At 45.8% G+C, this 24248-nt stretch overlaps 1 protein-coding gene and 1 non-coding gene across 2 annotated transcripts in view; one reads left to right on the forward strand and one right to left on the reverse strand.

Annotated features, from left to right (window-relative positions):
- The window catches only part of CPXM2 (carboxypeptidase X, M14 family member 2), a 194665-nt gene that overhangs the window by 115923 nt on the left and 54494 nt on the right, over window positions 1-24248 (reverse strand). Inside the window, exon 3 of the mRNA XM_038758418.1 lies at window positions 992-1101. Coding sequence (XP_038614346.1) covers window positions 992-1101 — 110 coding nt within the window. The remainder of the gene's footprint in view (window positions 1-991; window positions 1102-24248) is intronic.
- On the forward strand, window positions 10619-10756 carry LOC119938836. The gene has a single exon (XR_005454536.1). It is a non-coding gene; the product is annotated as a small nucleolar RNA SNORA7 (small nucleolar RNA).

The raw sequence follows: 24248 nt of genomic DNA on the forward strand, positions 1-24248 counted from the left end.
ACAGACTGCATCCAACCCAATTTGTTTGTATCCACCCCAGCACTTAGTATGGCGCCAGGCACATAGTAAGTGCTTAACAAATACCACAATAATTATTATTATTACAGTGCACAGCATATAATAAGCACTGAAATACCAGAATTATTTGTTATTATTATTATTAGAGAGCTTTGCCATTTGTTCCTGATATAAAATTTATCATGTTTCTAATCATATTTTTGTGTTTTACCAATGATCCTCCATTAAACAAAGGCATAGTGTGGGGGAAAAAAGCAGTATCTTTATTCCATCACCATTTTCTGGAGATATACATTCATGTAGAATTGAAATGCTTTCTGATGTCCAGGCCTGTACTTCTGGTGTTATATGAAGATGGTCATATTCAAGCAACATTCCAGGTAACAACCTCAAGTGTGTGTATGTAAATATGCATGTATTGTACTCTTTCCACTACACTGTAAGCTCCTTGAGGGCAGAGTTCATGTCTGCCAACTCGATCAATACTGGTATAATGCCTTGCACATCGAAAACACTTAGTAAAAATACTGACTGCACTGTACTGCCACCCCTCCTCTGCGATAGACTCTCTCATCATAACCTGATCCCTCACCACACTGACTTAATTAGCAGCATGAATATGGTCAGCACAATCTTCTTCTTGTAGGCCAAATTCCATTTCTCTCAAACTAGGACATAATAGCTAACTCTATTCAATATCTATAAATCTGTCCTTTGTCTATTAACAAACACTTAAACACGCTGCTGAAAAATAGGGAAGTGCCCTATTAAAATGGTGTTCACTAGTAGCAAGTTGACTGCCAGAATTATTGAAAAAGATCTGATCAACTCTTCCTTAAACTTAATTTCCTTTCATAAACATAATTTAAGTAATGTGTGAAAACAGACAGTGATTAGCCACATCACCTTGGTGAGACTAGCTGAAGTTCTTTTGAAGCTTTTTTTAATTATTTGGAAGATTTGGAGAAATTACCTGAATATTTAGCCTGCCTCTGTGAGCTCCCAAGCCATAGCGTTTTACTGTTGAAGCATGAATCTGGAAATCTCTAACTTTTAATGTTTCCAAACCAAGAGGAGGACAACCTGTAAAACAACAAGTTCATAAAAATGAAGAAGTAAATAGTAGAAAACAATGATACAGTAAAATCTCACCTAATAATATGATTCATGGAAAATGGATTTAAAATAACTTCTGAAAACTGAACTCAAGATAATCAATCATATTAATTGAGAGCTTACTATGTGTACAGCACTGTACTAAGCACTTGGGAGAGTACAATGCAACACAATTAGACACATTCCATGCCCATACCGAGCTGACTGTCTAGAAGGGGAGACAGATATTAGGTCACAAATCCCGGTGCATAAGCGACAGAGAAAGGAGAGCGAGCTAAGGAAAAGAGGGCTTAATTGGGGAAGGCCTCTTGAAGAAGATGTGACCTTAATAATGCTTTGACAGTGGAAAGGGTGGTGGTGTGAGAGACATGGAGGGGGAAGAAATTCCATTCTAGAGGGAAGATGTGGGAAAGGGGTCGGTGGCAAGATAGATGAGACAGTGAGCAACCTGGTGCTAGAGGAGCAGAGGAAAGTTCTCAAAGTCTAAGATATTGGTTTAATTTTTAAAACTAATTTGAAACAGATATGATGAGCAGTGGATTAAGTTATCAAACTCTAAGATACTTTTTCAATTTTTAAAGCTAATTTGAAACAGATACGTAAATATGGGACTTGACATATCTGCAAAGGAGGCTGGGTTTACCCTACTGGCTTTTCCCTGTCCCTTCTCCAATACCCTTGCACTAGGATTTATTATTACTATCAAGTGCCGTTGAGTCATTTCTGACTCATAGCAACTCTAAGGCTATATTTTCTCCAGCACGTCCTGTCTTCTGCCATAATCTGTAACCTTGCTGGGAATGGTTCTTCTGTTATTGTTGTTATGGTCTCTATCCATCCAGCTGCTGGTCTGCCTCATCCACATTTTCCCTGGACTTTTCCTAGCATTACTGTCTTCTCCAGAGAATTAGTCCTCCTGATTATGTGTCCAAAATAAGTTAATCTAAGTCATTTGGCCTTCGAAAGACTACTTTGCCTTAATTTGCTCCAAAATCGATTTGTTTTGTGTTTTGGGCAGTCCATGGTTCACAGAAGCCTTCTCCAACACCACCTTTCAAAAGAATAGATGCTCTTTCTATCCTGTGTTTTCACTATCCAGCTTTCAGATCCATACATTGTCACTGGAAACAGCACAGAATTGACAATTTATATTTTTGTGGCAATTGTTACATCTGCACGTCATGACTTTTTCAAGGTTCTTCATAGCAAGTCTTCCTAAATTTAATCTTTGGCATATTTCATTCATTCATTCAATCATATTTATTGAGTGCTTACTTACTGACTACTAGTTCCTTTATTATTATCGATCCCAGAAGAGAAAAAACTTTCAATTACTTCAATCCTCTCTCCATCCACTACAAATGTGTTAAAACATCCAGTTGTCATGTTCTTTGTTTTCTTGACATTCAAATGTAGGTCCATGTCTTTGCTCTGTTCCTTAACTTTTAATAATAAGCCCTTCAAATCTTCTTCACTTCTTGCTAGTAAGGTAATATCAACAGCATAATGAAGGTTGTTTTATATTCCTTCGTCCAATCTTTACTCCACGTTCGACTTCATCCAATGTGGCTCTCTCATTATGTATTCTGTACAAAGGAGGAACAGATAAGGTGCTAAGGTGCATCCTTGACTTACACCTTTACTAATGGGAAACCAAACTGTTTCTCCATATTCTTTTCTTATTGTAACCTCCTGTTCGGCATATACGTTCTGAATTAATGCAACTAAATGATATGGCATGCTCATTTTCCTTAATGTGCTCCAGAGTTTCTCGTGATCCATGCAGACAAAGACCATACTATAATTACTAAATCACAGGCTGACTTCCTTTTGATATTCTCTTGTCCTTTCAATTATCCAATGGACATCAGCCATAATATCTAGCATCCATCGTCCTCTCCGGAATCCCACTTGAACATTGGGCAATTCATGTTCCATGTAGGTCTCCATTCGATGCTGTATAACTTTTAGCAATACCTTGCTGGCATATGAGATGAAGAAAATTGTACGATAATTGTCACATTTAGTTTTATATCCTTTCTTCAGTATTGGAACATAAACTGATCTCTTCCAATCAGATGGCCATTGAGCCATCCACACCTGTTGATATAATGTGGTACAGACTTCAACTATTTCCTCTCCACCTTCCTAAAACATCTCAATAGGAAGTCTATCAAAGTCAGGTGCCTTATTTATGGCAAGGTCTACCTTCCTTTTCCATGATGAGTGGCTCTAATTCAAAAAGAACTTCTTCAAATATTTCTTGTACATTGCTATCTTTCTGGTATAGTCCCTGTGTATATTCCTTCCATCTCTGTCTGATTCGCTGGCATCATTTTATCGTCAGTCCATCTTTGCTTTTGACAAAGCCAATCCAAGGACGAAATGTTCCTTTGGAGATGCACTCGGATATGTACCCTCAATTCATCCCACAGCATTTATGTGTATATCCATAATTTATTTAAATGTCTGTCTCTCCCTATAAACTCCCTGCTTCTTGTGGGCAGGTATATGCCTACCAGTTCTGGTATATTGTACTCAACCAAGTGCTTAGTAGAGTTAGGACATCTGGCACTCAGTGAGACTAACTGATTGAGGACTTGATTCCAATCCTGTTTCTGCCACTTGCCTGCTGTGTGACCTTACTCAAGTCACTTAACTTTTCTGCCTCAGTTTCCTCATCTGTCAAATGAGGAGCAATGTCACTTTGGGAAGGGTGCCCTATTTGTGAATTCACCCCCTCCCTCTGCCTGAGCAACCCACAGCAAGGACACAGAACGACTACACTACAAGATTGTGGAACGGGAACTGTCCCATTCAGGTGGACATCCTGGGAATATGGGGAGGGCTAACTGGTACGAGGGAGCTTCGTATATGAGGCATTGCTGCTATTTTTAGTTGTAGGAGTTTAGGCCTAGTCCTGCAGAGCTTGCCTTGCTGATTAGGACTCGGACCCCCTCCATCACTTGGTTGCTGCACTACAGCTATGTGAGTACACCCAATAAAGAGGCAGAACTGATCACTCTGGCTCGGTGTCTGGTCTTTGGCTCGTCATCGCCCAATCTGAAGAATCCGGGGCTGCCCTCTGGTCAGTGATCCCAGCTGACTTGGGGGACATCTCCCCACAATCGGTGTAGTCGGCAGGATTGGGTGGCAACGCCCCAAACCCCAGACATAGGTAAAAAGGAGGCAGGATGCCTGGGATCTCAGATCCCGGGGTGGAACTCGGGGGTGTGGACGGGTGTAGCTGAAGTGTTTGATATGGCTACCCCCCTCCTGGGAATGGGCTGCTCTAGTGGAGACCCCGAAGGGCACAGGGGATGCTCTATGAGATCTCGACATCGATAAGATGTCGAAATCAGAGGGGAAAGCTGTAGCAAATGTAGCGTGGCTGCTGCTGGCAGCATGCCAACATGAAATGAAAATGTGGCAGGAAAGTGAAAGTAAGGCCCATGAAGGTGAAAAGGCAGCTTGAGACAATTAGGAGTCGAAAGTGCTTTATGTGGGACTCCTATAAACAGGAAATAAGACCGCCAAAGAAGCAGTCAAGAAGGGGGTCATATTGGGGTTCAGACTAGCAAAACTGAAGGGGCGACCGATGGGCCACCCCAGGGAACAGGCACTTATAATGGGCACCAACTGGAATTAATCAATCATATTTATTGAGTGCTTACCATGTGCAGAGCACTGTACTAAGCGCTTGGGAAGTACAAGTTGGCAACATAAAGAGACAGTTCCTACCCAACAGTGGGCTCACAGTCTAGAAGGGAGACAGAGAACAAAACCAAACATATTAACAAAATAAAATCAATAGATATGTACAAGCAAAATAAATAAATAAATAAACAAATAAATAAATAGAGTAATAAATATGTACAAACAGATATACATATATACAGGTGCTGTGGGGAAGGGAAGGAGGTAAGACGGGGGGATGGAGAGAGGGACAAGGGGGAGAGGAAGGAAGGGGCTCAGTCTGGGAAGGCCTCCTGGAGGAGCTGAGCTCTCAGTAGGGCCTTGAAGGGGGGAAGAGAGCTAGTTGGTGGATGGGCAGAGGGAGAGCATTCCAGGCCAGGGGGATGACCTGGGCCGGTGGTCGATGGCGGGACAGGCGAGAACGAGGCAAGGTGAACTGGAACCCAGACGAAGAATAGGGTGATGAGGAAATAAACATCATAGAAGACATCGAGGGGAGGGTACGACCCCTCATCACTCAAGAAACTAAAACAATTCTAAACCCTGAAGGGATAGAGGGCCCCGAATCCAGGGACCACATCCCCATACGGGATTATACCCTGGTGGAATTGATGGAGGTCCACAAATAATACCGGCAGCAGCCTCGAGAAATGCTGCTCTCCTGGATGGTCCTATGCTAGGACTGGTGGGGGGTGGGAAGGGGGTGGTGAAGGGATTGTGTTAAATGCACAGGAGTTACCTAAACTAGCTGGAGTAGCAGCTACCCCCCAAGTCAGGCAGCGGTTGAAGGCGGGTCAGGCCAACAGGGGTAGCCACTCCCTGATGGACTGGGTAGTGGGCACCGTAAAAGACACCTGGGCCACCCCAGATGAGTTACCTGCTGAACCAGAAGATTGGGTGGATATAGAAGGGGCATGAGTGCTATTGAGAAGGTTGGGAATGAAACAGCAAATATAAACCACGGCAGATTATAGCTCTGATGCAGCACCCTTGAATTCCGGGATGTGCAGTAAGTTCCTCTGGTTAGCACCCCCATACATGCAGTGAGTGTTGCTGCCTCTGGTTAAGAAAAAGATGGGCAAGCCTGCCATACATCTTATACTGGCCTTGGGGAAAGTGCAGCGGCTGACTGCAAAGCCTAGCAGGATTTGAGGGGTGGACCTGACAAAACCCAACATTCCAGAAGGAGCAATACAGAAGATATCCCGATCCCAAATGTGGAGGGATTTAATAGAGGATGGGACTAAATGAGAAAACAGACATAAGCAGCCAAGCACCATGTTGTTCGCCCTGTGGAAAAAAATTACCTAAGGATCACAGGTATACTACAGGGGAAGGCAAACCAACAGCTGCAGCACCCAGAAGTGTCAATGGGCACAAAAAAGAAGGCCCGTTCACTCAGCCCCGGGTGGGGCCTTCTGCAATGCTGTACCCTGACCTGAGCAAATGGGGAGACCAGCCATAGGGAAGTAGACAAGTCCCCTCCCTTCTGGTCAGGTCAATCAAAGGGGATCAGAGGCTATACGTTACCCTGACCACTTACTGGGGTCCCCGGAATATTCAGTTCACCCTTGCCTTGGTGGACACCGGTGTGAAAGTCACCCTTATACATGGGGACCCTAGCAAATTCACGGCTCCCCAGTTGTAGATAAAAGGGTTTGGGGGGCACAGCCCCTCTGCCATGAGAACCAACCCTCCGATTGGGTGTGGGCTGGATGGCCCGCACCACCTATCAGGTATTCATCATGGCGATACCTGAGTGTATACTGGGGGTGGTGACATTTGAGGACCCGGGACCCCCTCCCTTGATCCCCTCAGTAACAATTTGTGAGAACTGGCCTGTGTAGGAGGGGGATGGGGCACCACCAACTGGCACATGGTACACTGATGGGTCAGCCAAAGGAAACCAAATAGGTGGGCTGCGGTTGCAGTCCCCCCCCCCAACCCCCACCATAGATACCATCCTCTGGGAAGAAGGGGTCCGTCAGTCCAGCCAAGGGGCTGAACTCAGGGTGGTATGGATACTCCTATCCATGCACCCTGATGTAGATGCCTTGGTAACCAACTCGTGGGCCATATACAGCAGCCTAGCCCCATGGTAGGGGGTGTGGGAAGCCAAGGAGTGGATGGTAACACGGGGCAGGGTATGGGAAAAGAGATGTGGTGAGACATCATCTAAATATTAAGACCCTGGGAGGCTCCCCTACCGTGAACCATGTCCCAGCTCACCGGGGGATCCGCAGGAACAAGGAGGGAGATGTGCTCTTTCAAGTGAGGGAGGCACTAGCTCATAGCGGGATGGATGCCATGTATTAAGCCCTCCAGGGACTGGAGTGGGAAGGAACCCGCAGGCAGGTACATGAATTATTGCAAGATTGCAAACACTGTATGCAAAATAATTCGTGGCCCTATGGCCAACATAGGGCCCTTGCCCCTAAGCCAGGGAAAGAGATATGCGCTCACGGAGGTGGATACTTCTACAGGAGTGGCATTTGCCTACCCGGTGGCAGCAGCCATGCAGGTTGCTACTATACAAGGGCTTCAGGTGATGGGGGCTGGATACAGCTTGCTAGTCTACATAGATTCTGATCAGGGGACCAACTTTACGGGACAAGAGGTCAAGGAGTGGACTGTGCAACATGATATTCTGTGGCCCTTACCCAGTTGGAAGGTGACACCACCACTCCAGCACCGTTGACCGGCAGAACTGACGTGTGGTGGGACGTAGCCTCTAAAGGACGACAGTTGCCTGCCATTTTAATCATAGCTGGGGAATACAGTGTGACGTGGGAGACTGTGACGGTATTTAACACCACTGTGCAGATGCCCTGCCACATGCTGGATACTTCTCATGATTGGAGTGTGAGCATCACGATGTCAAAGACAAATGTCACCAAGGTCACTGTAGAGGGCACCATGTCGTGGCAGATCACCAATGACGGGCACAAAAATGGCCTGGCTATGCCTCAACCCAATTACTGAGAAACCAGCTGGATATGAGGATCAGGGAGCATTAGTGGCACCCATCACGCTGCTTGGGAGATGCCCCTTCCGGATCACCCCTCCATGGCCCAAGTATGGTTATTGGCTGAACGTCCCCGCCCCGGGCTCGGAAAATAATAATAATAATGATGGTATTTGTTAAGCGCTTACTATGTGCAAAGCACTGTTCTAAACACTGGGGAGGTGACAAGGTGATCAGGTTGTTCCACGGGGGCTCACAGTCTTAATCCCCATTTTCCAGATGAGGTAACTGAGGCCCAGAGAAGTGAAGTGACTTGCCCAAAGTCACACAGCTGAGAGTTGGCGGAGCCAGGATTAGAACCCATGACCTCAGACTCCAAAGCCCGGGCTCTTTCCACTGAGCCACGCTGCTTCCAGATGGTTCCTGGAACTCAGCATGCCCCTGTTGATTGTCGAAGTAATACCGGACAATATGGACAATGGATACCCAGGGACCAGGGCCGCATATCTGGGAGGCCACCCGGGAAGGGGCTCGCCTGTTCACCCACACTCAATGAACTACCGAGGCAATCTTCTGGTCATTGGAACCGTGGTGGGTAGATACCCACCACCCAAACTGCTCCACTGCCCTGGCCCAGCTCCAGCGACAATGGACCTGGTGGGTAGGGAACCCATCACCGCAAGGGCACCCAGACGACTGAAGAGAGACATTACTGGGTGGGTCAGCAACGCGCTGGGAGAGTATGGAACCAAGTGGACATACAAGGCTTATGGGATGCCTGAGTCCAAGACCTCCAATATGAAAGCCAGATCCAGCAGCTAACTAACACTGGAATGTTGCAGGATGTCAGGGGCTGGAGAAGAATGGCACTGTCAGCTGGAGCTCTGAAAACATGGGCGGGCATCCTCACAGGGGAGCTGGCCCATTGGGCCCGAAATGTTGCCTGTTCGGATACCTGCATCCAGACTCAGTTAGGACTGCCTCCATATCTCACCAGGAAGAAGTAAGCCGAGCAAAGTGGCCCCCCAGCTTGGCTCATCTGTATCCAGCCTCTGTCGCATGGCCGGCCATTCAAGTACTATACATCGGGTGTATCACCCATTACTATAAACTGAGGGTACGCCAGCCGGTGGGCAACCTGCCACTGAGAGCCACGGCCCTAGTGGGATTAGGGATAGTGCAGGATGGCAAGTAGGTGGTCTCCCTGGGAGAGAGGTGGGGATGGTGGAATGGGTCCAGGAATCAATGGGAGCCCTTCTCCTCTTCTGGATGTACTCAAGTAAAGAGGGATTGGTTCTGCTCACAGAACCCCAGGAGGTGTGAAAGCATACAGGACAGTTGGGCGATTTCCATCACTGGGGTGGAAGAGGGAGACTATTGGTATTTGGGTAATGGGAAATGCTATTGGATGTGCAGAGAACATATAAACATAACCATGATCACATCTAATTATAATGTAAGTGCTGCCTGTGCTAATTCAACACTTGCTTGTAGTAATATGTCTTTAGTAGGGTTGCGCATTTCTAATCGTATTGACCTCTCCGGATGGGAGCGGCATGAACATTACACCCTCCTCTGGGACGTTCCAACAGATCTAGGACTCAGTAGCTTGGTCAGAGCAGGTGGAGGAGGCCACGAAAGTGATATGACAAGACGTGGTGGACGCACAGCAAGACTGGAACCGCACCGCGCTCTGCCTAATCAAAGCCAAACTGCCGATACAAGATACAAACACTGAACCAAAAGATGGTGACAGACTGTGGGTGGTTCTCATGGCTGTGGGGGTGTGGGAGTGTGGGAATGGAACACTGGACCCAGTGGATCATGCTAGGGTGCATCGTGCTCTGCATAGCTTTGGTGCTAGGATGCTGCTACTCATGCACGCCCTCCACCAAAACTATTGTGGTCCCCAGCTCCAGGCTGTCTAGGCGCATGGAGTGGGGGGCACATGGAGGGGGCGAAGGGGTGGAGTGTGGCAAGGGTGCCCTAGCTGTGAATTCACCCCCTTCCTCTGTCTGAGCAACCCACAGCAAGGACAAAGACTTGCTGCACTATAAGGTTGCAGAACGGGAACTGTCCCAATCAGACAGACATCCTGAGAATATGGGGAGGGCTAACCGGTATGAGGGGGCTTTGTATATAAGAGGCATTGCTGCTATTTTTAGTTGGAGGCATTCAGATCGAGTCCTGCAGAGCCTTCCCTGCTGATTAGAACTCGGACCTCCTCCTTCGCTTGCTTGCTGCGCTACAGCTAAGTACACCCAATAAAGAGGCAGAACTGATCACTCTGGCTCGGTGTCTGGTCTTTGGCTCATTGTTGCCCAATCTAAAGAAACCAGAGCCGCACTCTGGTCGGTGACCCCAGCTGACTTGGGGGCATCTCCCCACAGTCACCTAATGAAAAGAGCATGGGCCTGGGAGTCAGAGGACTGGGATTCTAATCCCGGCTCCACCACCTGCCTGCTGTGTGACCTTGGAGAAGTCACTTAACTTCTCTGTGCCTCAGTTCTTTCACCTGTAAAATGATGTCAAAAGCCCCATGTGGGACAAGGACTGTGTCCAACCCACTTTGCCTGTACACCCCAGCACTTAGTACACTGCCTGCCAAAGAGTAAATACTTGACAAATACCACAATTATTATTATTATTATTACGGGATTCAATACCTGTTCTCCCACCCCCTCCCTTAGACTGAGCCCTATGTGTGACAAAGACTGTGTCCAACCTGATAATCTTTAGTATTTATTACAGTATTGGGCACAGAGTAACAGAAACAAATATCGGAGGAAGGAATGCTTAAATAGCAGAGTACATAAATCAACACCCCTCTCTGGATTGCACCTAGAGAGTTTCTAGAACTCTACCAGTCTCGGCTATGGGAGGGAAAGTCAGGCAAAGACATACCCATTTCATTCCTAGCTTGGGCAGTGGCTAGCAAGTGGAAAGCAATCTGCTACAAGTCAAACCTCACCTGTGCTGGGCAGCAGCAGCATGGGAGAAAGTCAAAGGTGGAGACTCAAGTTTACTGCACAATAGGAGGCAATGGTAAACCACTTCCTTATTTTTACCAAGAAAACTCTATGGATACACTATCCAAACAATTGCAGATGGAGGTGGGGCATTCTCGGAGACATGTGTCCCTGGAGTCGCTAATGGGTCAGAGATGACTCAAAAGCATAAAACAAGATGTAAATCAATATGGAGCAACATTTAACAACAGACTGTGAGTGGAAAAGTGCTCAGGTGTTCTTTTGACTTTATGTTCTCAGAAGTTGTGATATGTAGCAACATATAACATTTCTTGAAAACCAAGACACTGGGAAAAAGGGGACATCCTGGGACAGGGTTTTAAAATAGCCTCTCTCCACCCAACCAGTAAGTAATTGTATTTATCTAGTGCTTACTGTGTTCAATGCACTGTATTAAGTGCTTGGGAAAGTACAAAATAATAGAGTTGGTAAACACATTCCCTGTCCACAACAAGCTTAATTAACCATATTTATAGAGAGTTACTGTGTGCAGAGCACTGTACTAAGCACTTGGGAGAGTACAACAGAGTTGGTAGACACATTCCACAGGCTTGCAGTCTAGAGGGGGAGACAGACATTGATACAAATAAATTACAGACATGGAAAGAAGTGCTATGGGGCTAAAATAGGGCTGAATGAGGGGAGTAAATCAGGGTGACGCAGAAGGGAGTGAGAAAAGAGGAAATGAGGGCTTAGTCAGGGGAGGCCTGTTGGAGAAGATGTGCCTTTAATAAGGTTTAGAAGGTGGAGATAGTAATTGTCTGTTGGATATGAAGAGGGAGGACATTCCAGGCCAGAGACAGGATATGGGCCAGGTGTTGGCAGCAAGATAGACAAGATCAATGTATAGTGAGTAGCCTGGGGTTACGGGAGTGAAACGTGTTGGCTGCATTGTAAGACAAGAGTAGTGAGGTGAAGTAGGAAGGGTCAAGGTGATTGAGTGCTTTAAAGTAAATGGTGAGGAGTTTGTTTGATGTGGAGGTGGATGGGCAACCACTGGAGGTTCTTGAGGAGTGGGGAAACATGGACTGAATGGTTTTGTAGAACTATGACCTGGGCAGCAGAGTGAAGTATGCACTGAAGTGGGGAAAGATAGGAGGTCAGCAAGGAGGCTGATGCAGTAAACAAAATAAAATAGGCTAATCCTTGGATTAACATGGTAGCAGTTTTGGATGTAGAGAAAAGATTGGGTTTTAGCAATGTTGTGAAAGCAGGAGTGGCAGGATTTGGTGACAGATTGACTATGTGGGCTCAATGAGAGATAGGAGTAGAGGATATTGCCAAAAAGATTATGGGCTTGTGAGAAAGGAAGAATGGTTGTGCCATCTACAATAATGTGAAAGTCAGTGGGAGGACAGGGTTAAAGTGAGATTATAAGGAGTTTTGGTTTGGACATGTTAAGTTTGAGGTGTCGACAAGACATCCAAGTAGAGATGTCCTGAAGAGTGCAGAGAATGAGAGCAATCAGGGCTGGAGATGTAGATTTAGATATAATCTGCACAGAGATAACAGCTGAAGCCAAGGGAGCAAATGAGTTCTACAAGGGAGTGGGTGTGGATGGAGAATACAAAGGGACCCAGAACTAAGCCTTGAGGGACTGCTACAGTTAGGGGGTGGAAGACAGAAGAGGAGCGAAATGAGAACTCATTCATTCATTCATTCATACAATCGTATTTATTGAGCGCTTACTGTGTGCAGAGCACTGTACTAAAGCACTTGGGAAGTACAAGTCGGCAACATATAGAGACGGTCCCTACCCAACAACGGGCTCACAGTCTAGAAGGGGAAGACAGACAACAAAACAAAACATGTAGACAGGTGTCAAAACCGTCAGAATAAATAGAATTATAGCTATATGCACATCATTAACAAAATAGAGTAGTAAATATGTACAAGTAAAATAGAGTAATAAATCTGTACAAATATATACAAGTACTGTGGGGACGGGAGGTAGGGCAGAGTGGGGATGGGGAGGAGGAGAGGAAAAAGGGGGCTCCATCTGGGAAGGCCTCCTGGAGGAGGTGAGCTCTCAGTAGGGCTTTGAAGGGAGGAAGAGAGCTAGCTTGGCGGATGTGTGGAGGGAGGGCATTCCAAGCCAGGGGAAGGATGTTGGCCGGGGGTCGATGGTGGGACAGGCGAGAACGAGGCACAATGAAGAGGGGAGCGGAGTGTGCGGGCTGGGCTGTAGAAGGACAGAAGAGAGGTGAGGTAGGACAGGGTGAGGTGATGGAAAACCTTGAAGCTGAGAGTGAGGAGTTGTTGCTTGATTTATAGGGTTAGAGGCAACCACTGGAGATTTTTGAGGAGGGGAATGACATGTCCAGAGTGTTTCTGAACAAACAAAATCCGGACAGCAGAGTGAAGTATAGACTGAAGCGGGGAGAGACAGGAGGATAGGAGATCAGAGAGGAGGCCGATGTAGAGAATGAGCGGCCAGAGAGATAGGAGGAGAATCAGGAGAGGACAGTGTTAGTGAAGCCATGGAAGGACAAAGTTTCGAAGAGAAGGATGTGGTCAACAGTGTCAGAGACATCTGAGAGGTCAAGGAGGATTAGGATGAAGAATAGGTCTTTGGATTTGGTATGAAGGAGATCAATAATGGCCTTTGAGGGCAGTTTCTGTGGATTGAAGGGTGTGGAAGCCAGATTTTTTTTTTAAGTGGTATCTGTTAAGTGTGTGCCAGGCACCATACTAAGCCCTGAGGCAGACACAAGCTAATCGGGTTGGACACAGTCTATGTCCCATGTGGCGTTCACAATCATAATCCCCATTTTTTAGATGAGATAACTGAAGCACAGAAAAGTTAAGTTGCCCAAAATCACACAGCAGACACATGCGGTAGGCAGGACTAGAATCCAGGTCCTTCTGATTCCCAGGCTAGTGCTCAATCCATTAGGCCACGCTGCTTCAATAAATCAATTTCACAAAACATGTTAGCCCACTACATCTTCTCAGTCCTTACTGAAATCACCCATTGTAGCCAACCTCACTTGCCAAAACAGCTTAACCTCATTGGTGGCTCTAGCACCTTGAGGAGGCAGATTAGCCTGGTCCTGGGAAAATATGGCAGGTACCCCTCCATACTGTCATCCGTGTAGATGGGAACTGATCTGAATCCTTGGATATCTCTCCTTTCAGAAATTTTCATATTAATTAAGGGTCTATGGTGGAGTTAAATTATGCACTTTATGATTTTCAGGCATATATCAGGTTTAGTCGCCCTTCCTCTTCCATCACCTACTATCCTTCTAAACTTTCTTCACGTCTAAGACACCTCCATTATGAACATGGATAATTAGTTTCAAGGATCTACAAGCCCAACTAATAATTTATCAACTAACATCCCTTTGGAAAGTAGAAAAATAACTCAACGGATTTCAAGTGCAGGTGTGAGTGTTGCATTCAGTGATAACATGAAAAGCAGATGAGGTCCTGAAAGGGTCTAATGCTGTATGGGGCACCCAGGTATATTCAGTTCCACAGACTGCACCCCTAACCCTGATCTGTCTGCTTGCAACATCTGCTGCTGCTGGTAACAGGGAGGCCTGATGAAGGAAATCTGCCATCCTCTCTCCATCCAAGCTATTACCAGATTAATCCAATCACTTATCCTATCCTGCCTTGATTACTGGATCAGCAGATGGAGAGCTTCTGTGCTGAACTCCCAGCCTCCTGTCTCTCCCCACTTCAGGCCATACTTCACTCTGCTGCCCAGATCATTTTTCTACAAAAATGTTCAGGCCATGCTTCCCCTTACCCAAGAACCTCCAGCGGTTGCCCATCCAATTCTGCATCAAATAGAAGCTCCACACCCTTGGCTTTGAAGGACTCAATTACCTTGCCCCCTCTTACCTCACCTCACTACTCTCTTACTACAACCCAGCCCATATACTTCACTCCTCTAATACTAACCTTGCTTTACCTCCATCTCGTCTATCTCACCACCTCTCACCTTTGTCCTGCCTCTGGCTGGAATGCCCTCCTTCCTCATATATGATAGACAATTACCCCAGCTTCAAAGCATTTTTGAAAGCACATCTTCAATAGGTCTTCCCTGACTAAGCCCTCTTTTCCTTTTAACTACTTTTTGGGTTGACTGACTTGCTCCCTCTATTCATCCCCCATCCCAGCCCCACAGCACTTAGTGCATATCTGAAATGTATTTAATTTTATTAATGTCTGTCTCCCCATGTAAGCTTCTTGTGGGCAAGGAATGTATCGCTTATATTGTTATACCGTATTCGCCCAAGAGGTTAGTATAGTACTCTTAACACAGTAAGCAATTGAGTACAATTGACTGACCTAAACTCACAGAGACAGATGCTGGGTATACCTCCTCCAGAAGAACCTACTCCCCATACCCCACAACCTCTTCAGTAGCCCCACTTGGTGTTCGATTTACAATTAGATAGTCCTTCCTGTATGGCTTTCTGAATATCCCCAGTTCGAAAGGGCTGACTGAAGACCCACATATTTCCTCCAAAGTGAAAGCAATTTGCTGCCACTATTACAACATATGTCCTAACAAAATTTGGGCATTTTGCTAATACCAACAAAATCCAACAAAGTGATCAATATAGAGGTTTAAATGCCAAGGTGAAATGTGCAATTTGCACTTCACTAAGCACCCTGCTGAATTTAATGTCTTTAGGCATATTGCTTCCAGGTGAGACAGATTAACTGACTCCAAGCAAAGATCTAAATGTTGACATACCAGTAGAAGTCTGGGTAAGGTGTCTTCGAAGACAATGGGACTGTAATTAGTAGATTATGGCCCTTATATGGAAGAAGCTCAATGTATCAGTCAACAAGCATAGTATAAAAGGCTGGGGGGGGTGGGGGGGGAACGCTTGTTGCTGCTTCTCATTGTTATCCAAAATGGAAAACCTAGACTGCCCGGGCACAAGACACCTTCCAATGGGAATGTCCATCCACATCTCGGCCTGTACTTGGCTGCTCGCTGTCCTCCAAAGGGCAGGTGGAGACAACCTGGGCAGAAGACCTCTTGCCCGGGGGATGTCCGTGCCAGTCCTGAACACCGAATGGGACTGATCATCCCGTTAGGATATTCTCAATGCCCCTGGGATGAGGGCTTATCAGAAGAAGGATCCTTTATATTAATGTTTATCTGTGGGCTAATAAATGTTTTCTCACTGTGATACTGAGTCTCATGGTTTATTCCTTCGGTAAAGCTGAGTCACGAACCCTGCCCCTGTCACTAAACCGACTCTACTGGGATGTAACACCAGGGGAGTAGGGATTTCATAAAACAGAAAGGACTCACTGGAGTTAATGACACTGGAAATCTAAACATACTCAGTTCTGCCAGAAACTGTGCTTACACTAGAATAGATCAAAATGGGGACAATGCACATTGGACTTGATACAACACAATATGGAGTCAGATGAAATGGCTGTAAGGATATGCACAATTTAGGGTTTGGGGCCAGTACTAAAAAGTGAGCTGTTCCTAAAGAAAGTCTTATCCTTACTTTCCTTAGGCTTGGGCTCTGGGGCAGAGAGATGAGCCCACACAGCCTCTAGCATAAAGTCCCATGCATAGAACCTTTGCTGTCGTGAGGCATCCTGAAGTTGCTGCCACTGCAGTACACCTCCAAATTCCCTTTCCACCACAATGTGGGATTGACTCTAGTGCCCCATGTTTCCCCAGTGCCTTTGTTGTGATCGGGTTTGTCTGGTCTCCATTTTGTTTTCCCATCCCTTCCTCCCCCCATTTTGTACACCCTTCTTCACGGAAGAAGAATGTCCGCCAAAATTTCCCGCCACAAAACCTGCCTAACAAAAGCCCTCCCCCACCCTGACCTGCCTGACAAAAGCCCTCCCCCACCCTGTTTGGGGCCGTATATAACCCCAAGCGAAAATTAACCAATTGCAAGCCTCTGTTTCTGTAAACTTTCCACTGATTCGCAACTCCTGACCGTTAGCCTTCCGTTTTGTGCCTTTATAAACTCCGGCCCTACCCCTGATGGGGGCTGCTCGATCTGGGTTCCTGGCCCCGTGCAGCCGCGCACTAATAAAATACACTTCTAAATTACTACCTGGGTCTCACTTGCTGATTCTCGGCACAACACCTTAGCATTTTGGAAGTGCCCCCTGCTCCCCCACCCCAGGCCACGTGGCTCCAAGATGGCCGATCGGGTCATGAAGTGGACACAAACAGGCCAATGGAGGAAGGACTAAGCACAATTAATGAGTACCACTGAAGAACAATGGATGCCAACTTCCGCTCAACTGCTGAGAAGCCAAGGAACCTGACTGACAGCATGAGGGCTAATGAGGGTTTGCTCCCATGGGAGCACCTTTGGGAGGGCCAAGGGGAGCTGACTACGTCAGCCAGAGGTGGGCTAATGAAAATGAAAGGATGCTCAGCTTTGAGAAGGAGAAGCAGCATGGCTCGGTGGAAAGAGCCCGGGCTTTGAAGTCAGAGGTCATGGATTCAAATCCCAGCTCTACCAATTGTCAGCTGTGTGACTTTGGGCAAGTCACTTAACTTCTCTGTGCCTCAGTTACCTCATCTGTAAAATGGAGGATTAAGACTGTGAGCCCCCTGTGGGACAACCTGATCACCTTGTAACCTCCCCAGAGCTTAGAACAGTGCTTTGCACATAGTAAGCGCTTAATAAATGCCATTATTATTATCATTATGCTCATTTATTCAATTATTCATTCAATCATATTTACAAGTGCTACTGTATGCAGAACACTGTACTAAGCGCTTGGAAAGTACAATATAGCAATAAAGAGACAATCCACACCCACAAGAGGAACCCTGTAAGGCCCAACGTAAACCTCTCCCTCCAAGATCAAGTTCCTCCATTTGAAGGATAACCAGATCAGCTTTCTATGACGATGTTGCCAACCTGTACTTCCCAAGCACTTAGTACAGTGCTCTGCACACAGTAAGCGCTCAATAAATACGATTGAATGAATGAATGAACAGGTTCATAGTCTAGAGGGGGAAGACAGACATCAACACAAGTAAACAGACATCGATATAAATATAATTATAGATAGACACATATATACGTAAGTGCTGTGGGGCGGGGAGGGGGGGAAGAGCAAAGGGAGTGAGTTGTGGCGATGCAGAAGGGAGGGCGAGCTGAGGAAAAGTGTGGTTTAGTCTGGAAAGGCCTCTTGGAGGAGGTGTACCTTCAGTAGGGCTTTGAAGTGGGTGGAAGAGTATATTTGTGGACGGAGGATGTTTCAGGCAAGAGGTAGGACGTGGGCCAGATGTCGGCAGCTAGACAGGCGAGATCGAAGCACAGTGAGAAGGTTAGCACCAGGAGCAGAGTGTGTGGGCTGGGATGTAGAAGGAGAAAAGGGAGGCAAGGTAAGAGGGGGCAAGATGATGAAGAGCTTTAAAGCAAATAGTGAGCTTTTGTTTGATATGGAGGTTGGGGTTTGTGGGGGGAGTGACATACCCGGAAAATTTCTGTAGAAAGATAATCCGGGCAGCAGAGTGAAATATGGACTGAAGTGGAGAGAGGCAAGAGGTTGGGAGGTCAGAAAGAAGATTAATGCAGTAATCCAGTTGGGATAGGATGACTAGTGTAAGCAGCCCATGCTCAGTATGTGGACCACTCAGTGTCTGGACCAGTGGTCGTGTGCTGAGCCCTCCCAAGAGGGAGTGGGAATAAAGGTGCCTGACTTGGAGCAAGCTATGGTCTCTGTTTTCTCTATACTACACCTCGCCAGGAGTGGTAGCCATAAACTTAACTCCCAGGTTATATGAAAAGTGTATGAATCAGCAGTTTCTGTTGAATGAATGCACTAACACTACCTTCTGCCACACAGAGAAGCCAGGCTTGGACAGCCAATGGAAAGTGCAAGAACCATATACAGAACATAATCAGGTTGAGATTTCTACCCAGCTATGATGAACATCAAGAGGCCAAAACCCAAGACGGTTGCTCCCTTGATGGGCGAGAAGCACTCCAGATTTCTCATGGATAAGCCAGGTAAAATAGGAATTTGAAGTGTGCCTTGCAAGGAGGCTAAAGCTAATAATAAAGGATTCTTTAAAAATAGCAAAAATAAGAAGCCACCTAGGAAATTCAAACTAAAACTACTTGATAAGAGACACTGAGCTGTCACACTACAAGAGACCAAGAGACTACAAGAACCCACGATTCTTCAAATCACCAGTCTAATGTGCAGTGTTAGCCAAAAAGGTGAACAGTATAAGAGGCATCATTAGGAAGGACAGAGGGAAAAAAAGGGCATAGTTTTGCTATTTGAAACCACAGTAAATCTACCTCTGGCCACTTGTCTGATATATGACCCTCGGTGAATCATTTAACTTCCTTATGCCTCAGTTACCTCATCTGTAAAATGGGGATTAAGACTGTGAGCCACATGTGGGATATGGACTGTGTCCAACCTGACTAGCTTGCATCTAACCCAGTGCTTAGTACAGTGCATGGCACAAAGTAAGTGCTTAACAAATACGATAAAAAAGACTGTGCCACATCTTTAGCAAAGGCATAAGACAGAAAAATGAAAAAAAGGGATTACTAAAATGACTTAAGGAAAAAGATGTGGGAGGGGCACAATTGAACATTATGAAAACATGAGGGCATGGGAAATAAAAATGTAATTACTGATCAATCCTATAAACGCTGTACTGTAAACTCACTGTGGGCAGGGAATGTGCCTACCAACTCTCCCAAGCACTTAGAACAATTCTCCACAAACTCCCAGAGCTTCATTATGCCCACTTACTTTCCCTTCTCCTGAGCAACAGACTCACAGAAATAAATGTGAGAAAGAACATGGCCTAGTGGCAAGAGAACAGACCTGGGAGGTACAGAACCTGGGTTCTAGTCCCTGCTCTGCCACAAATCTGCTGTGTGATTTTGGGAAGTCACTTGACTTCTCTGTTCCTCAGTTTCCTCAACTGTAAAATGAGGACTGAATATCTGTTATCCTTCCTACTTACACTCTGAGCCCAATGCGGGACAGAGACTACTGTGTCCAACCTAATTAACTTGTATCTCTCCCAGCTTTTAATACAGTGTATGACATGTAATAAGTGCTTAACAAACACCATAAGAAAGTAAACACTCATATACCACTGATTGATTGATTGCTCTGAACAATAATGATTGATCCCAGCACTTGAATGAGGATACACCCACTGGATCTTGAAGGTTTGTTTCAAAACAAAAGGACATATTTCTTTTCAGAGCAGTGTGCCTAGTAGATACAGCACAGAAGAAGGTTCCAATCCTGGCTCTACCACTTGCGTCTTATATCAATTTGGGCAAGTCACTTAACTTTTCTATGCTTCGGTGTTCTCATTTGTACAATAGAGACTGAATAACTGTGAACCCCAGTGGTGCAAGCAGGCCCTGATTATCCCAAAGGCGTATGGGACTTAAGCCCCAGGCCCCAAGCTTGGGGGGGTGGGCCCATGGGGATTCCAAAACCCAATCTACAATCTTTACACTGTGAATATAAAGAAGCCCTGTTAGTCATGAGTGGTGCCACTGCTGCACATGCTTTCACCGCCACCATCTTCCAACACAAAGGAGCCTCTGCTGACATCTCCCAGCTACCTGAGCCACCACCACGTGGTTTGAAACCATTGTTGCCACATCATGTATGCAAGTGCGGATTCCAGCCAGGGTTCCTATGGGGCTTATAACCTGTGCTGTCATGGCCACAGGCACAAGATTGGGTGGGCTAACATGGGAGAGGAGCATGCAGGTCCACAGGAGTTCCTTTAAAACTCTCCCACCTCAGCCTGAATTGGCCCAACCACAGTAGTGAAGCTAATCATCAGTGCTTATCACCATCCCTCCATCTACTGTTTTATCTCCAGGAGGAACCTCGTTGGCTCCTTGTTGGGAGAGGTCACTAAGCTAACAGCACATAGAAAGAGGAAAAGTGCTATAAAAGGTCACTTGCCTCTGGTTGTGTAGAGTCACCATGACTGGGAGAAAGAGGGGGCTCCCCACATCGTAATTTTTGGGAGAGCAAATGACAGGGCAAAGCATGGAGGAGTGAGGAGGAGAGGCATGTCAAAAAAGGTCATTCAGTCATGTGGGTGATCCTCCTTGGTCCTACTCCCTCCTTCCCTTCTCCTCCTACTTCTCCATAACCAGAGAAAAAAAATCAATAAATCAATTGTATTTATTGAGCATTTACAATGTGCAGAGCACTGTACTAAGTGCTTTGCGAGAGTAAAATATGATTGAACTAGTTGACACATTCCCTGCCTCTGTAACAAGCTCACAGTCTAGACAGGGGAGACAGACATCAATATACATCAAATTTTGGATATGTGCGAAAGTACTGTGGGGCTGAGGGAGGGGTGAATAAAGGGAGGAAATCAGGGTGAAGCAGAAGAGAGTTGAAGAAAAGGAATAGAGGGCTTAGTCAGAGAAGGTCTTTTTGAGGAGATGGCCTTCAATACAGCTTTGAAGGTGGGGAGAGTTAATGTCTGTCAGATATGAAGAGCGAGGGCATACCAGGCCAGTGGCAGGATGTGGGTAAGAGGTAGGCAGCACAATAGAAGAGATAAAGGTCAGTCAGTCAGTCAAATCATATCTATTGAGTGCTTACTATATGCAGAGCACTGTATTAGGCATTGGGGAAGGTACAAAACAACAATAAACAGACACATTTCCTGCCCACAATGTGGTACAATATGTAGGCTGGCATTAGAGGAGTGCAGTGTGTGGGCTACGTTGTAATACGAGAGCAGTGAGCTGAGGTAGGAGGGGGCAAGGTGATTAAGTGCTTTAAAGTTAATAAGGGAGTTTCTGTTTGATAAGTAGGTGGATGAGGAACCACTGGAGGTTCTTGAGGAGTTGGGAAACATGGACTGAACATATTTGTAGGAAAATGATCTGGGCAGCAGGGTAAAACATGGACTGAATTGGGGAGACACAGGCAGGGAAGTTAGCAGAGGCTGATGCAATAATCACGGCAGGATGGGATAAGTGCCTGGATTAACATGGTAACAGTTTGCAGATGTTAGCGACATTGATGATGAACTGAAAGATAAACTGCCAGGATTTGGGTCAAACTGAATATGTGTGTAGAATGAGAAATCAGTCGAGGGTAACTTCAAAGTTTCACGCTTGTGAGACAGGGAGAATAGTGGTGCTCTACAATGATGGGAAATTCAGGAAGAGGTAAGGGTCTGGGAGGGAAGATAAGGATTTCTCTTTCAATATGTTAAGTCTGAAGTGTCAGTGGGACATCCAAGTAGAGATGTTCTGAAGGCAGGAGGAAATGTGGGAAGGACAAGGAGGAGAGAGATCAGGGCTGGAGATGTAGATTTGGGAATCATCTTCATAGAGATGATCGTTAAAGCCATGGGAGAAAATGAGTTTTCCAAGGGAATGCATGTAGATACAGAATGGAAGGAGACCAGAACTGAGCCCTGAGGGACTCCCACAGTTAGGGGATGGGAGGCAGAGGAGGAGCCTGTGAGAGAGACAGAGAATGAGCAACCAGAGGCCATGAGGAGAACCAGGAGAGAACAGTGTCAGTGAAGCTGAGGTCAAATAATGTTTCCAGGAAATGGAGGTGGTCCAATATTGAAGGCACAAAAATGATGGTACACAAGATTCCTGCCCTCAAGACGTTTGCAGTCTAATGGAGGAGACAGACATTAACATAAAATACAGGTAGGGGAAAAGACTGAATATAAGGGCATGTACATAAGTACTATGGGGCTTTGGAATCGAAATGTTTAAGGGGTACACACCCAAGGGTATGGACACTCAGAGGGGAGGGTGAATAGGGTGGGGAAATGACAGGTTAATAATGGAAAGTATCTTATAAATCACTCAAAGTATTTATTGAGTACTTATACTTTTTGCACAACACTGTACTAGAAGAGTACAATATAACAGAGCTAGTAGATGTGTTCTCTATCCAAAAGGAGCTAACAGTCTAGAGGGAGAGACAGACATTAAAATAAATTAAGTACTTTGGGGCTGAGGGTAGGATAAATATCAAGTACTTAAAGGGTACACCCCTCCCTCAACTTCAAAGCACTTATACACATTACCACAATTTATTTATTTATATTACTATCTGTATCCCCCTCTAGATTATAAACTCTCGTGAGAAGGGAATGTGTCTACCAACTCTGTTAAACTGTACTCTCCCAAATGCTTAGTACAGTGCACTGCACACAGTAAGTTCTCAATAAATATGACTGATTGATTATCAATCTAAGTGCATAGGCAACACAGAAGGGAGAAGGACGAGAGGAAATGAGGTCTTAGTGGGAGCTTAGCCTCTTGGAAGAGATGAGATTTTAGGAAAACTTTGAAAATGAGGAGAGTAGGAGGGAATTCCAAGGCAGAGGGAGGATGTGAGAAAGGGGTTGGTAGAGAGATAGAAGAAATCGAGGTAAAGTGAGTGGGTGGGCGTTAGAGGAGGAAAGTATGTGGGCTGGGTTGCAATAAAAAATCAGCAAGGTAAGGTAGGAGGGGGAGAGCTGATGGAGTGTTTTATAGCAAACAGTAAAGAGTTTCTGTTTGATGAGAAGATGGATGGGCAATTACTGGACGTTCCTAGGGACTGAGGAGATATGAACCGATATTTTTTTAAAAAAATCATCCAGACAGCAGAGTGAACTAAGAACCAGAGTGGGGAGAGGCAGTCAGCAGAGAGGTAATCAAGGAGGCTGTTTCAGTAGTCAAGGCAGGATATAAGTGCTTGGATCAGTAGGACTGTAGTTTGGATGAAGAGGAGAGGGTGGCTTTTAGCTATATTGTGAAGGTAGAAACAAAAGGATTTGGTGAAAGATTGAGTATGCGGGTTGAATGAGAGAAATGAGTTGAGGATAACGCCAAGGTTACAAGCGTCTGATACAGAAAGGATAGTGGTGTTCTGCATGAGACCAAACTAAATCAGTGGTATTTATTGAGTGCTTACTGTATGTAAAACACTGTACTAAGTGTTAACACATTCCCTGACCACAATGAGCTTACAGTCTAGAGGGGCAGACAGGTATTACCATAAATTATGGCTATGTAAATAAGTGCTGTTAGGCTGCCTTCAAACATGCCCATGTCTCTCCCATCCTAAAAAAACCCTCTCTTGACCCCACCTCACCTTCTAGTTACCGCCCCATCTCCCTCCTATTATTCCTTTCCAAACTCCTTGAACAAGTCATCTACACGCGCTGCCTCGAATTCCTCAACACCAACTCTCTCCTCGACCCCCTCCAATCTGGCTTCCGTCCCCTACATTCCACAGAAACTGCCCTCTCAAAGGTCACCAATGACCTCCTGCTTGTCAAATCCAACGGCTCATACTCTATCCTAATCCTCCTCGACCTCTCGGCTGCCTTCGACACTGTGGACCACTCCCTTCTCCTCAACACGCTATCCAATCTTAGCTTCACAGACTCTGTCCTCTCCTGGTTCTCCTCTTAT

Source organism: Tachyglossus aculeatus, chromosome 16 (assembly GCF_015852505.1).
Source record: "Tachyglossus aculeatus isolate mTacAcu1 chromosome 16, mTacAcu1.pri, whole genome shotgun sequence".
NCBI lineage: Eukaryota > Metazoa > Chordata > Mammalia > Monotremata > Tachyglossidae > Tachyglossus > Tachyglossus aculeatus.